Genomic DNA, 15006 nt, shown 5'->3' on the forward strand with positions numbered 1-15006 from the left:
TACCCTGAACAGACCAACAACAAGCAGCATGATTGAAATGGTAATTTAAAAATTACCAACAAAAATCAGTCCAGGACCAGACTTATTCACAGCAGAATTCTACCAGACATTCAAAGAAGAATTGATACCAATCCTTTTGACACTATTCCACAAGATAGAGAAAGAAGGAATCCTCCCTACTTCATTCTATGAAGCCAGCATCACCCTAGTACCAAAACCAGGACATAACCAAAAAAGAAAACCACAGACCGATATCCCTGATGAACATAGATGGTAAAACCCTTAACAAAATATTACCTAACTGAATCCAACAACTTATCAAAAAGATAATTCACCATGATCAAGTGGGTTTCATACCAGGGATGCAGAGATGGTTTAACATAAGCAAGTCAAGAAATGCAATATACCACATAAACGAATCAAAAATAAAAATCACATGATCATCTCAATAGATGCAGAAAAAGCATTTGACAAAATCCAGCACCTCTTTATGATTAAAACTTTCAGCAAAATTGGCATACAAGGGACATACCTCAATATAATAAAAGCCATCTATAACAAACCCACAGCCAACATAATACTGAATGGGGAAAAGTTGAAAGCATTCCCTCTGAGAACTGGAACAAGACAAGGATGCCCACTCTCACCACTCCTCTTCAACATAGTACTGGAAGTCCTAGCCAGAGCAATTAGATAAGAGAAAGAAATAAAGGGCATCCAAATCAGTAAAGAGGAAGTCAAACTGTCACTGTTTGCTGATGATCTGATCGTTTACCCTTGAAAACCATTAAGACTCCAGAAAGCTCCTAGAACTGATAAAAGAATTCAGCAAAGTGTCCGGATACAAGGTTAATATACACAAATCAGTAGCTCTTCTATACACCAACAGCAACCAAGCGGAGAATCAAATCAAGAACTCAATCCCTTTTACAATAGCTGCAAAAGAAAAATAATAATAATAAAATACTTAGGAATATACCTAACAAAGGAGGCGAAAGACCTCTACAAGGAAAACTACAAAACACTGCTGAAAGAAATCATGGATGACACGAACAAATGGAAACACATCCCATGCTCATGGACGGGTAGAATCAATATTGTGAAAATGACCATACTGCCAAAAGTAATCTACAAGTTCAACATAATCCCCATCAAAATACCACCTCATTCTTCACAAAATTAGAAAAAACAATTCTAAAATTCATAAGGAACCAAAAAGCAGCCCACATAGCCAACACAAGACTAAGCAAAAAGAACAAATCTGGAGGCAACACACTACCTGATTTCAAACTATACTATAAGGCCACAGTCACCAAAAAAGCATGGTATTGGTATAAAAATGGGCACATAGACCAACGGGACAGAATAGAGAACCCAGAAATAAACTCAAATACTTACATCCAACTAATCTTTGACAAAGCAAACAAAAACAAAGTGGAAAAAGAACACCCTTTCAACAAATGGTGCTGGGATAATTGGCTAGCCACATGTAGGAGAATGAAACTGGATCCTCTCACCTTATACAAAAATCAACTCAAGATCAATTAAGGACTTAAATCTAACACCTGAAACTATAAAAATTCTAATATTGGAAAAACCTTCCTAGACATTGGCTTAGGCAAGGAGTTCATGACCAAGAACCCAAAAGCAAATGCAGTAAAAACAAAGATAAATAGCTGGGACGTAATTAAACTAAAGAGCTTTTGCACAGCAAAAGGAACAGTCAGCAGAGTAAACAGACAACCCACAGAGTGGGAGAAACTCTTCACAATCTATTCATCTGACAAACGACTAATATCCAGAATCCACAACGAACCCAGACAAATCAGTAAGAAGAAAACAAACAATCCCAATAAAAAGTGGGCTATGGACATGAATAGACAATTCCCAAAAGAAGATAAACAAATGGGCAACAAACATATGAAAAAATGCTCAACATCACTAATTGCAAATTTGATTTGCAGGGAAATGCAAATCAAAACCACAATGCAATACCATCTTACTCCTGCAAGAATGGCCATAATCAAAAAATCAAAAATCAGTAGATGTTGGCATGGATGTGGTGATCAGGGAACACTTCTACACTGCTGGTGGGAATGTAAACTAGTACAGCCACTGTGGAAAACAGTGTGGAGATTCCTTAAAGAACTAAAAGTAGAATTACCATTTGACCCAGCAATCCCACTACCGGGTACCCACCCAGAGGAAAAGAAGTCATTATGGAAAAAAGATACTTGCACACACATTTATAGTAGCACAATTCGCAACTGCAAAATCATGGAACCAACCCAAATGCCCATCAGTCAACGAGTGGATAAAGAAACTGTGGTATATGATGGAATACTACTCAGCCATAAAAAGGAATGAATTAATGGCATTTGCAGTGACCTGGATGAGATTGGAGACTATTATTCTAAGTGAAGTAACTCAGAAATGGAAAACCAAACATCCTATGTTCTCACTGATATGTGGGAGCTAAGCTATGAGGACCCAAAGGCATAAGCAAGATACACTGGACTTTGGGGACTTGGGGGGAAGGGTGGAAGGGGAGCAAGGGATAAAAGACTACATATAGGGTGCAGTGAATACTGATCTCACAAATCACCACTGAAGAGCTTACTCATGTAACCAAATACCACCTGTACCCCAATAACCTATGGAAAACTGAAAAAATAAAAAAGATGCTATTACTGCAGAATGGAAGAACTAAATCAGTGCTTCTCAAGTTAAGTGTGGAAAGACGCACTTGGATGCTGAGGCACGTTACATGATTATACGATTTTCTAAAGCTTATTCATAATTTCCATACTTATTTTATCACAGACCAGTAACAAGCAGTTTGCAGACTGACACAGGTCCACAGACCATCCCTTGCAAGGACATAATTTAGAACATCTTCAGGATGCTTCCCACTTCTAAGATCAATGACATTAATATTTCAAACCTGGTTGCTGATGAAGAGTAGAGAATTGAGAAGAGAAAGGCCAGTTTCCCTTCATTTAGCAGTGACAAAACCTGGCACCTAGTGCATTCTCAGTATGTGTTTGTTTCCTTCCTTCTTTCTTTCCATATCTGTGAAATGAGAGATACACCTGGCCTACCTCCCAAGGTTGTTTACAAAAAAGGAAAGAAATGATACCTGTGAAGTAACAATATAAATACAGATATTGTAATTACTAAAATGCTATTAATAACCCAAATACAGAGCAGCAAATTCTACACTTGATATTCTAAGATTCCAGGCTTGTCCATAATCTCAAGGCATGCCATGAACTTCTCCAAGGGAAATTCATTTTAATTTACTTTATTAAGACAACCAAACAGCAAAATGGTAATACCGCTAATAAAAACAGGAGAATCAGAAAGAGGCATACATATTAAGAAAAATAATGAGTTTAGTTTTGAAAAATAATGAGTTTAGAAATGCTGAATTTAAGGTATTGACCAAATACATGATGAGAAATATCCAACAAGCAGTTCAAACTCAAAAGAATCATTAGACATGAGTAAAAGATTTGGGAGTCATTCACAAAAAGATAACAAGTAAACCCAGTTAGAATGGCTATCATTAAAAAGACACTATTGGTGGGAATGTAATTAGTACAGCCTCTATGGAAAACAGTATAAAGATTTCTCAAAGAAGTAAAAATAGAACTATAGAACTTCCATTCAACCCAGCAATCCCATTACCAGGTATCTACTTAAAGGAAAGTAAGTCAATGTATCAAAATGATACCGGCACTCATATGTTGATAACAGCACTATTCAGAATAACAAAGAATGGAATCAACCTAAGTGTCCATCAGTGGACAAATGGATAAAGAAAATGTGTTGTCTGTATACATAATGGAATGCTATTTAGCCAAAATAAAAAAAGAATAAAATCATGTCTTTTGCAGCAACATGTATAGAATTAGGGGCTTATTATAAGTGAAACAAGCCAGGCACAGAAAGACAAGTATCACATGTTCTCACTCATAAGTGGGTACTAAAAAACATGTTCACATAGACGTAGAGAATGGAGTGATAGACGATGAAGACTCAGAAGGGTGAGGGGGTGGAAGAGCGGAGGATAATGAGAAATTGGTTAATAGGCACAATGTATGTCATTCATGTGATTGGTACCCTAAAAGCCCTGACTTGATCACTACACAACCTATGCATAACAAAACTGCATGTGTACCCCATAAATGTGTACAAATAATATGGAAATAAAATTACTAGTCATCTGTTTTATTCTATTTTGATCTGTGTATTAGAATATTTGTGGTATAAAGATGAATAAATTGTGTTCTTTGACCTTGAGGGTAAAAAGAGGTACCTGATAAAACTTTTAAAAGAAACACTTAACAGCATATGGTAGTTTAGATACTCTAACAGAACTTGTTGCCATTCTAAAGCAACAATATACTAGGTAAAATATATGAATGCATTGTTGGTCCCAATAGGAAGTAGAGGAGATCTCTTCCCCTAACTGCTCATCAAAAAGTAAATAAACAATAAATAGAAAAAACTTGGGCCAGGCACAGTGGCTCACGCTTGTAATCCTAACACTTTGGGAGACCCAGGTGGGAGGATAGCTTAAACCCAGGAGTTCGAAAGTGGCCTGGGCAACATGGTGAAACCCATCTCTACAACAAAATGCAAAAATATAGCCAGGCGTGCTGGTACACTCCTGTAATCCCAGCTACTCGGGAGGCTGAGGTTGCAGGATGGCTTGAGCCTGGAAGGTCACTCCAGCCTGGGTGACAGAGTGAGACCCTGTCTCAGAAAACAAACAAACAAATGAACTCAAAACTGAAGCTAAGTTGGAAGCAGAGAAAAAAAGAGAGGAGGTAGGCTGATTTCAGAGTACTTGCTGATATAAAGTATCATCCCAACAAGATAATGTAGCTAAATTTGAGTTTCCAGGGTAAGTCCAGAACCTATAAAACCAAAGATTACCATGCAAATGAGTAGGTAAGCCACTTTGTGTGACAAAAAGAAAAAACACATTAAATGATAGACTCATACTTACAAGGACCCCGAAGGTGGGACTTACGACATATAGAATATAAAAGTTGTGTAAGAAAGGTATAAAGGGGCTGGGGGCGGTACCACACCCCAGTAATCCCAGCACTTTGGGAGGCCAAGGCGGGCAGATCACCTGAGGTCGGGAGTTCAAGACCATCCTGACCAACATGGAAAAACCCCGTCTCTACTAAAAATACGAAATTAGCCAGGCGTGGTGGCGCATGCCTGTAATCCCACCTACTCGGGAGGCTGAGGCAAGAGAATCACTTGAACCCAGGAGGCAGACATTGCGGTGAGCCGAGATTGCGCCATTGTACTCCAGCCTGGGCAACAAAAGCGAAACGAAACTCCATCTCAAAAACAAAACAAAAAAGAAACATATAAACGATGTTCCTGCTATAGCTTAGGCTCTTGGTTCTGGGCTTAGTGGCATGGTCCCAGAATTTTATTTAATAAATAAACTCTTACAAATAAAAAATTATTTGCTGGGTGCAGTGGCTCACGCCTATAATTGCAGCACTTTGGGAGGCTGAGGTGGGGGATCACCTGAGGTTGGGAGTTCGAGACCAGCCTGACCAACATGTAGAAAGCCCCTCTCTACTAAAAATACAAAATTAGCTGGGCGTGGTGGCGCATGCCTGTAATCCCAGCTACTCGGGAGGCTGAGGCAGAAGAATCACTTGAACCCAGGAGGTGGAGGTTGCAGTGAGCCGAGATTGCACCACTACACTCCAGCCTGGGCAACAGAGTGAGACTCTGTCTCCAAAAAAAAAAAAAAAAAAAAAAAGAAAGAAAGAAAGAAAAAATATTATAATGGAATGTTATTTTTAAAAACTGTATGCCAAAAACTTAGATAAAAAATGGACAAGTTCCTAGAGAGGCACAAGCTTCTGAATCTAACTCAAGAAAAAACATGAATAAACATACGACAAGAGTAATCACAAAACTTCCCACAAAAAAAAGCCCAGGCCCAGGCCCAGGCGCGGTGACTCACACCTGTAATCCCAGCACTTTGGGAGGCCAAGGTAGGCAGATTACTTGAGGTCAGGAGTTGAAGACCAGCCTGGCCAACATGGTAAAACCTCATTTCTACTAAAAATACAAAAATTAGCCAGGCGTAGTGGTGCATGCCTGTAATCCCAGCTACTCAGGAAACTGACACAGGAGAATTGCTTGAACTCAGGAGGTTTAGTGAGCCTAAATCTCACCACTGCACTCCAGCCTGGGTGACAGAGTGCAACTCTGTCTCAAAAAAAAAAAAAGCCCAAGACCAGATGGCTTCACTAGTGAATTATACTAAAACATTTAAAGAATAACTAACATGTTAGATGTAAATGCAATAATAGCCTTCCTTCCTTTTTGTTGTAGCCCTCGGTGGTTGCTGTCAAAATGGGCAAGTGCATGAAACCTGGGAAAGTGGTGCTGGTCCTGGCCAGCAGTATTCTGGCTGAACACAAAGCTGTCATCGTAAAGAACATTAATGATGGCACCTCAGACTGCCCCTACATCCAAGCTCTCGTGGTTGGAATTGATCGCTATCCCCGCAAAGTGACAGCTGCCATGGGCAAAAAGAAGATTACCAGGAGGTCAAAGATCGAGTCTTTTGTGAAGGTTTATAACTACAATCATCTTATGCCTACAGCGCACTCTGTGGATATCCTCTTACACAAAACTGTCATCCACAAGGATGTCTTCAGAGATCCTGCTCTTAAACACAAGGCCCAACGGGAGGCCAAGGTCAAGCTCAAAGAGAGATACAAAATGGGCAAGAACAAGCAGTTCTTCCAGAAGCTACAGTTTTAGACGTTTTGTTTCCATCTTAAAAATTAAATAAATAAATGCAGTAATATAAATAATAACATTAAATTCAAATGGTCTAAACACTCCAAATAAAAAGCAGACACTGTCAGAGTAGATAAATGAAATGAGTAGGAATGAAAGGACACTGTTATACGTTCTTATGCGTGAAGTGGTTTAACACTTGAAGGTAGACTGTGGTAATTAAAGATGTATGATATAAACCCTACAACAGCTACTACAAAAACAAAGCATATGAGTACAGCTAATAAGCTATGAAAAGAGATAAAATACAACCATAATAAAACAGGGAGAAAAGAACAAAGAATAGGTGAGACAAATACAAAAGACAGTAAATTTAAACCCAATAATATCAATAATCATATTAAATTTAAGTTGTCTAAATACTCCAAATAAAAAGCAGAGATTGTCAGAAGAGATAGAAAAGCAAGACCCAGTAATACATTGCCAGTAAGAAACTCACTTTAAATATAAAGATGCAAATAGGTTAGAAGCAAAAGGACTGAAAAAGATACCAAGCTTTCACTAATCAAAAGAACGATGGAGTGGCTATGTTAATGCCACATAAGGAAAGATCTCAAAGCAAACACTGTTACTGGGATATAGAGGACCATTTTATAATAATAAAAGGCCACTTCATCAAAACAATCTTAAACAATTATGCATCTAATAACAGAAATACAAAGTGTGGGAAATAAACAATGACAGATCCAAAAGGAGAAATAATCAAATTTACAAAGAGATATTTCAAGATCCTTTTCTCAGTAATTGATAGAACAAGTTGACAAACATCACCACAGATGTAGAAGACATGAACAACACTATTAACCAACTTGACCTAATTTACATTTATAGAATACTATATTCAAATGTGGTTTGTGATCACAGAATTAAACTAGAAATCAGTATCTGGGAAACCCCAAAATACTCAAAAACTAAGTATCATTTCTAAATAGCCCATAGATCAAACAAGAAATCAAAAGAGATATTACAAAGTATTTTGGGGCTGGGCATGGTGGCTCATGTCTGTAATCATAGCACTTTGGGAGGCCAAGGTGGGAGGATCACTTGAGCCCAGGAGTTTGGGACCCCATCTTTACAAGAAAATAAAAAAATTAAAATTAGCCAGGTGTGGTAGCACACGCCTATGATCTCAGTCACTCAGGAAGCTGACATGGGTGGATCTCTTAAGCCAGGAGGTCAAGGCTGCAGTTGAGCCGTAATCATGTCACTGCACTCCAGCCTGGATGACAGAGTGAAACCTTGTCTCAAAAAAAAGTATTTTTAACTGAATAAAAATGAAAATGTATTAAAATTTGTGGGACACAGCTACAACCAGTGTTTAGAGGGAAGTGTATAACATGAAGAGTCAATATTAGAAAACAATAAAGATCTCAGTCAACTGACTTAAGCTGTCACCTTAAAAACTACAAAAAGACAAGCAAATTGCATTCAAAACAAGCAGAAGGAAATAATGGGAATTAGAACACAAAGCAATGAAATTAAAAACAATAAAGAGAATCAAAGAAACCAAAAGCAATATTAAAAGGTGGCTCACGCCTGTAATCCTAGCACTTTGGGAGGCGGAGGCAGGTGGATCACCTGAGGTCAGGAGTTTGAGACCAGCCTGGCCAACATGGTGAAACCCTGTCTCTACTAAAAATAGAAAAATTAGCCAGGCGTGGTGGCTGGCGCCTGTAATCCTGCTACTCGGGAGGCTGAGGCTAGAGAATCACTTGAACTCGGGGGGCGGAGGCTGCAGTGAGCCAAAATCGTGCCATTGCACTCCAGCTTGTACGACAGAGCGAGACTTTGTCTCAAAAAAAAAAAAAAAAGCCTTTAGGGCTGGGTACAGCAGCTCACGCCTGTAATCCCAATACTTCGGAAGGTCAACGCAGGAGGACTCCTTGAAGCAAGGAGTTTGAGACCAGCATTGGCAACATAGTAAGAGCCTATCTCTACAAAAATTTAAAATGGTGGCCTGCACCTGTTGTCCCAGCTACTCAGGAGGCTGAGGCAGGAGGATCACTTGAGCCCAGGAAGTCAAGGCTGCAGTGAACTATGATCTCACCACTGCACTCCCGCCTGGGTGATAGGGTAAGACCCTGACTCAAAACAAACAAACAAATTCCTTATGGCACAATCCTGCATTACCAAAAAATTCACAAAAAGATTCTTTAGGCACAAATTTGGTGGCCAGACAACTGTCAGTTTTCTTTTAAAAACTCAATGAACTTATTGAGGCATTTGGCATGGCAACACCCTCTTGAAGATATAATGAACAGCCTAGGTAGGGCCAATTTTCTTTTCTTTCCTTTTCTTTTTTGAGACAGACTCTCACTCTGTTACCCAGGCTAGGGTGCAGTGGCACAATCTCGGCTCACTGCAACCTCTGCCTCCCACGTTCAAGCAATTCTTCTGCCTCAGCCTCCTGAGTAGCTGGGATTACAGGTGTGCACCACCACACCCGATTAATTTTTGTGTTTTTAGTAGAGATGGGGTTTCACCATGTTGGTAAGGCTGGTCTCGAACTCCTGACCTCATGATCCGCCCACTTCGGCCTCCCAAAGTGCTGGGATTACAGGCGTGAACTACCGTGCTCAGCCAGGTAGGGCCAATTTTCATTTCTTTTCTTTTCCTTTTTTTTTTTTTTTTTTTTTTTTGAGATGGAGTCTCGCTCTGTCATCCAGGCTGGAGTGCAGTGGCACAATCTCGGCTCACTGCAAGCTCCGCCTCCCGGGTTCACACCATTCTCCTGCCTCAGCCTCCCAAGTAGCTGGGACTACAGGCACCCGCCACCAGGCCCAGCTAATTTTTTCTATTTTTAGTAGAGACGGGGTTTCACCGTGTTAGCCAGGATGGTCTCAATCTCCTGACCTTGTGATCCGCCTGCCTCCGCCTCCCAAAGTGCTGGGATTACAGGCGTGAGCCACTGTGCCTGGCCAAGGTAGGGCCAATTTTCTACAGCTCTCCATTTTCTACTACACTGAAACACAGCAAGGTACAACAAATGACAGGTAGCTGCAACAAGAAATTGGAATAAAGATGGAAGTTTAAAATACAGGACAGGTCAGGCATGGTGGCTCATGCCTATAATCCTGACACTTTGGGAGGCTAAGGCAGGAAGATCCCTTGAGACCAGGAGTTCCAGACCAGCCTGGGTAAACATAACAGGACCCCATCTCTACAGAAAACTTAAAAATTAGCCAAATGTGGTGGTGCACACCTGTAGTTCCAGCTACTCGGGAGGCTGTGGCAGGAGGATTGTTTGAGCCTGGGAGTTCAAGACTGCAGTGAGCTGTGATCATGCCACTGCACTCTACTGTGGGCAACAGCAAGACTCTCGTCTCAAAGAATTAATTAATTAATTAATTAAAATACAGGACAGAGATTCCTCTTAGAGGGCAGAGTGGCAGATACAAATGTGGAGTTACAGGAATAGATGGGTGGGTAAACCAACATGTTTGCCCAACATTAAAAATATAGAGTGCTCCATGACTGGAGCATAATAGCCCAACAAGAAAGTGCTGAATAAGTAAATGAACAAATGAATGAAAAATGAATGACTGAGTGAAGGAAAAGAATGAAGGGGAAAAGATGAAAACAGCAGCTGGGCAAGAAGTAAGGATAAATACCTGTTAAAAAAAAAAAAAAAAAAAAGGAGGAAAACAGTAAAGGAAAAGAACCAGGAGAGCAGAGTATCGTAGTAATCAAAGAGGAAGCAAGTTATGAAAGTGGCCAAGAAAGTAACATGCTACAGAGATAAAGAAAAATGAGGATGGCCACAAATCTGAAACAACAAAAGAAGTATTTTGATAACTCTGCAAGAATAGAAGGCAGAATAGAATATACATTGTTCCTAATCAATAGCATATACTCCCTATACTGATGTCAAGGTTACCTTAAGAATTAAATTAAGAATGATAACTACCATTTATTAATAATTTCCCATGTACCAGGTTTTGGCTGGATGTGTAAAATTAACCCAAAATATCACAAGTCAAATTAAGCTGATACGAATTACCATTAGGAAGTATGACTGATGGTATCTATAACTAAAAAGCTTACGCTCAATTGACTCTATTGTGCTGTATCTGAAAGAACCTGCTAATGGTAAGGTAAGGAAACAGTCTTGAATGACATATAAAATGGAACCTCAGTGTAAGAAAAAAAGGTATAACATTCTCCAATACTATCTAGGGGGTAAGTGAGGAACAACTGGGTGGGAGATAAATCCAAAGAGTGGAATAGATACATCTTGCTATTATAATTTAAGACAGTGACCACTAATAAAATCCAACTAACCCTACTTGCTCTAATTCCATGTCCAAATAAGCTTCTGATGATAATTTGCTTCCTGTGTAGTTTTGTTTAGTGACCATTTGTACTATTTGATGATTGTATTTCTCATTATAAGCTGGCATTTTAGTGTACAGATTAGTCTCTAGTGAATCAGTTCCCTAAGCCTAATCACCTCTAGGTATACTAACAAATCACATTTTTAATCCTATAAATTCAAAAACCATCACAGATAGCTGATCTCCCTCTACATTGCTGAATATCTATTCAAACCACAACATTTTAAATAAATGGTTAGCTGAGTAAGTGAGTCATCTTTTGGCCCCACAGACAAGGATCTATCTTGCTATTGTCAAACTGTACCAAGTGAATCTGTAGAATGCTAAAAGGAGTCTCCTAAAAAAATTCGTTTTCTTACTATCATTGAAGAGGATGTGCATTCAACTTCTACAGATCTTAGACAAACACTTCTTTTCCGAAGACATAACATGGGGAAAAATACTGAAGAGAGCTGTCAGTATACCCCGACAGCTTTCCAATAAGGAAGGTACAAAGAAAACCCCTCAGGAGATCTATCCTAAAAAAAAAAAAAATTGTAGCACAGTAGAAATAAAGAATGGATCAATGTTGCAGAAGATAGAGGTGAAGTAAAAAAGCACTATTTCTACTACTGTGGAGATGTACAGCCAAGGAAGATACAGAGAGGCAAGATAGTGGGACTCAACGTAGCCCCCCAAGGGACCACGTGCAAGTTCCTCAACCTATGTGGGCCTTGCTTTCCTCTTCTGTAAAATGAGGAAATTGGATCAATTAATCTCTAACGTTCTTTTCAATTCTAGGTTCTATTATAATTAATTCCTTTAATGATGAATGGGAAAGGTACAGAAGCAAATTTACCAAGAAAATTTAAGAGTAGCTTTGCTCAAACAATATAGTACATTTACAAACAATATAGTACATTTACTCCCAAGTGGAATCTATTTTACCACCAATTTTTTGGAGTGAAGTCTTTTTTTACGTTTATTTTACAATAAAACTAGATCTAATAACATAAAAGTATCAGCATATATAGTGGGAAATATCAATCTGCTACAGTGGTCATTCAAGAAGGAAACTAGGGCCGGGCGTGGTAGCTCATGCCTATAATCCTAGCACTTTGGGAGGCCTAGGCGGAGAGATCACTTGAGATCAGGAGTTCGAAACCAGCCTGGCCAACATGGTGAAACCCCATCTCTACTAAAAATACAAAAAAAATTAGTCAGGCTTGGTGGCAGTAAGCTGAGATCACACCACTGCACTCCAGCCTGGGTGACAGAGCGAGACTCCGTCTCAAAAAAAAAAAGAATAAAAACAGAACAGAAGACTTACGCATGTCTTTGATATCTGAGGGTTTCCCGGATGGACCATGCAACCTGGTAGGGCGAGGCCTGCTCTGAGTCGTCTGGTTCCTCTCCGCTCTCTTCAGACCAGTCCAAACCTGGGTTAGACAGGAGATATTGCAAATTAGAAAAAATTTACTTTTATTCAAAATTTAAACTAAAAAGCTACACAAAATAACATAACCCAACATACCTATTGCAAGTACTATCATGGTGTGAATAAATGTCTCCTGATGAATCTCATTTCTATTCTTACAAAGATAATCGGTTTGTTTTTGTTTTTGTTTGACAGAGTCTCACTCTGTCGCCCAGGCTGGAGTGCAGTGGCACGATCTTGGCTCACTGCAACCTCTGCCTCCCGGGTTCAGCGATTCTCCTGTCTCGGCCTCCCGAGTAGCCAGGACTACAGGCGCCAGCCACCACACCCAGCTAATTTTTGTATTTTTAGTAGAGACAGGGTTTCACCATATTGGCCAGGCTGCTCTTGAACGCCTGACCTCGTGATCCACCCACCTCGGCCTCCCAAAGTGTTGGGATTACAGGCGTGAGCCACCACGCCTGGCCACACAATCGGGTTTTTAAAATGACATTACAACAAAAAGGCTAAGCTATATTCCACAGATGAACTTCTTTTGTCAGACACTTCACTAATGGGGTAGAAACAACACAAGTAAAGAGAGATTTCAGGTCACAAAGAGGTAGAATTTCTTTTCTTTTTTTTTGAGACAGGGTCTTGCTCTGTCACCTAGGCTGGAGCACAGTGTGGCATGATCTCGGCTCACTGCAACCTCTGCCTTCCAGGTTCAAGTGATTCTCATGCCTCAGCCTCCCAAGTAGCTGGTATTACAGGTGAGCACCACCACGCCCAGCTAATTTTTGTATTTTTAGTAGAGATGGGGTTTCGCCATGTTGGCCAGGCTGGTCTCAATCTCCTGACCTTAAGTGATCCACCCGCCTCGGCCTCCCAAAGTGCTGGGATTACAGGCGTGAGCCACCACGTCTGGCCAGAATTTAAGTATCAAAACTTAATACACTAAAATGATGTCAGAAAAACATAAAATACAAACAAGAGGGTGAGAAAAGAAGCTCGATATATGTTAAGGCAAGAAAAAGGTCAATACCTGCTTCTGAATGGTTTTATGAAAACAAACAAACAAAAAAAACATCAAAAAGTGCAGAGTCACTCTACATTTCAACAACGAAGGGCCCTATGATAAAGTGTCAAAGGTAGAAACACTCCATCCCCCTCTCCCAAACCATTCCCTGGCTCTTACCTTCCATGGGAAGATGGAAGGGTAGGATGGTAATGTTCTACTACTAATGAGGTTTCGGATTTCTTTCAATTATTATTATTTTTTTTTTTTTTTTTTTTGAGACGGAGTCTCGCTCTGTCGCCCAGGCTGGAGTGCAGTGGCGTGATCTCCGCTCACTGCAAGCTCCACCTCCTAGGTTCACGCCATTCTCCTGCCTCAGCCTCTCGAGTAGCTGGGACTACAGGCGCCCGCCACCGCACCTGGTTAATTTTTTTTTTTTGTATTTTTAGTAGAGACGGGGTTTCACCGTGCTAGCCAGGATGGTCTCGATCTCCTGACCTCGTGATCCACCCGCCTTGGCCTCCCAAAGTGCTGGGATTACAGGTGTGAGCCACCGTGCCCAGCCTCTTTCAATTATTTTAAACAAAAAATGTCAGACTTTGTGCTCCATTATCTAAAACAAGGTTAGAAGGAAAAGTGGATACAGTATTTATTAATATTTTGTTAAAGGGTCTCGATCTGTTGCCCAGGTTGGAGTGTAGTGGTGCAATCTCAGCTCACTACAGCCTTGACCTCCCGGGCTCAAGTGATCCTCCCACCTCAGCCTCCAGAGTAGCTGGCACTACAGACAGCACCACCATGCCCAGCTAATCTTTGTACTTTTTGTAGAGACCGGGTTTTGCCATGTTGACCAGGCTGCTCTTGAACTCCTGAGCTCAAATGATCTACCTGCCTTAGCCTCCCAAAGTGCTGCAATTACATGCATGAGCCACTGTGCCCAGCCAAATGCTATAATTTTTAATGACTGAATAATTTTTAGCTCCTGACATAAAAGTTTTACCCTTTTAAAAGTCTTGTATCTTGGCCAGGTGCACCAGCTCATGCTTGTAATCCCAGCAGTTTGGGACACTGAGCCAAGGGGATCACTTTAGGCAAGAAGTTAGAGACCAGCCTGGGTAACACACCAAGACCCCGACTCTACAACAAACTTAAAAATTAGCCAGGCTGAGTGGTGCAGGAGACTGAGGCAGGAGGATCGACTGACCCTTGAGCCCAGGAGGTTGAGGCTGCAGTGAGCCATGATCATGTAACTGCATTTCAGCCTGGTGACAGAGCAAGGCCCTGTCTCTAAAAGTTAAGAAAAAAACGTTTTATATCTTGAAGAGGTCTTGATAAAGACTGATGTTGCACAGCCTAAAGTGTAACAGTATGTGGGACTATGTAAGTTTAATATATCCATACCT

At 40.4% G+C, this 15006-nt stretch overlaps 2 protein-coding genes across 7 annotated transcripts in view; one reads left to right on the plus strand and one right to left on the minus strand.

The window, feature by feature from the left end:
* INO80D (INO80 complex subunit D) overlaps positions 1–15006 on the minus strand; it is a 92306-nt gene that overhangs the window by 40323 nt on the left and 36977 nt on the right. For all 6 annotated transcript variants that reach the window (XM_034954924.3, XM_034954920.3, XM_063595243.1 and 3 more), the window contains one exon: positions 12499–12607. In XM_034954924.3, the coding sequence (XP_034810815.2) occupies positions 12499–12607 (109 nt within the window). The remainder of the gene's footprint in view (positions 1–12498; positions 12608–15006) is intronic.
* LOC100996111 (large ribosomal subunit protein eL27-like) lies at positions 3555–10707 on the plus strand. The gene has a single exon (XM_034954925.3). It carries the CDS (start codon positions 6403–6405, stop codon positions 6814–6816), a length of 414 nt encoding a protein of 137 aa, XP_034810816.1. The 5' UTR covers positions 3555–6402; the 3' UTR covers positions 6817–10707.

Source organism: Pan paniscus, chromosome 13 (assembly GCF_029289425.2).
Source record: "Pan paniscus chromosome 13, NHGRI_mPanPan1-v2.0_pri, whole genome shotgun sequence".
Lineage (NCBI taxonomy): Eukaryota > Metazoa > Chordata > Mammalia > Primates > Hominidae > Pan > Pan paniscus.

What these genes read in the sequence shown, in the direction of transcription:
- LOC100996111 (XM_034954925.3), top strand. Translation starts at nt 6,403, where the DNA reads ATGGGCAAGTGCATGAAACCTGGGAAAGTGGTGCTGGTCCTGGCCAGC.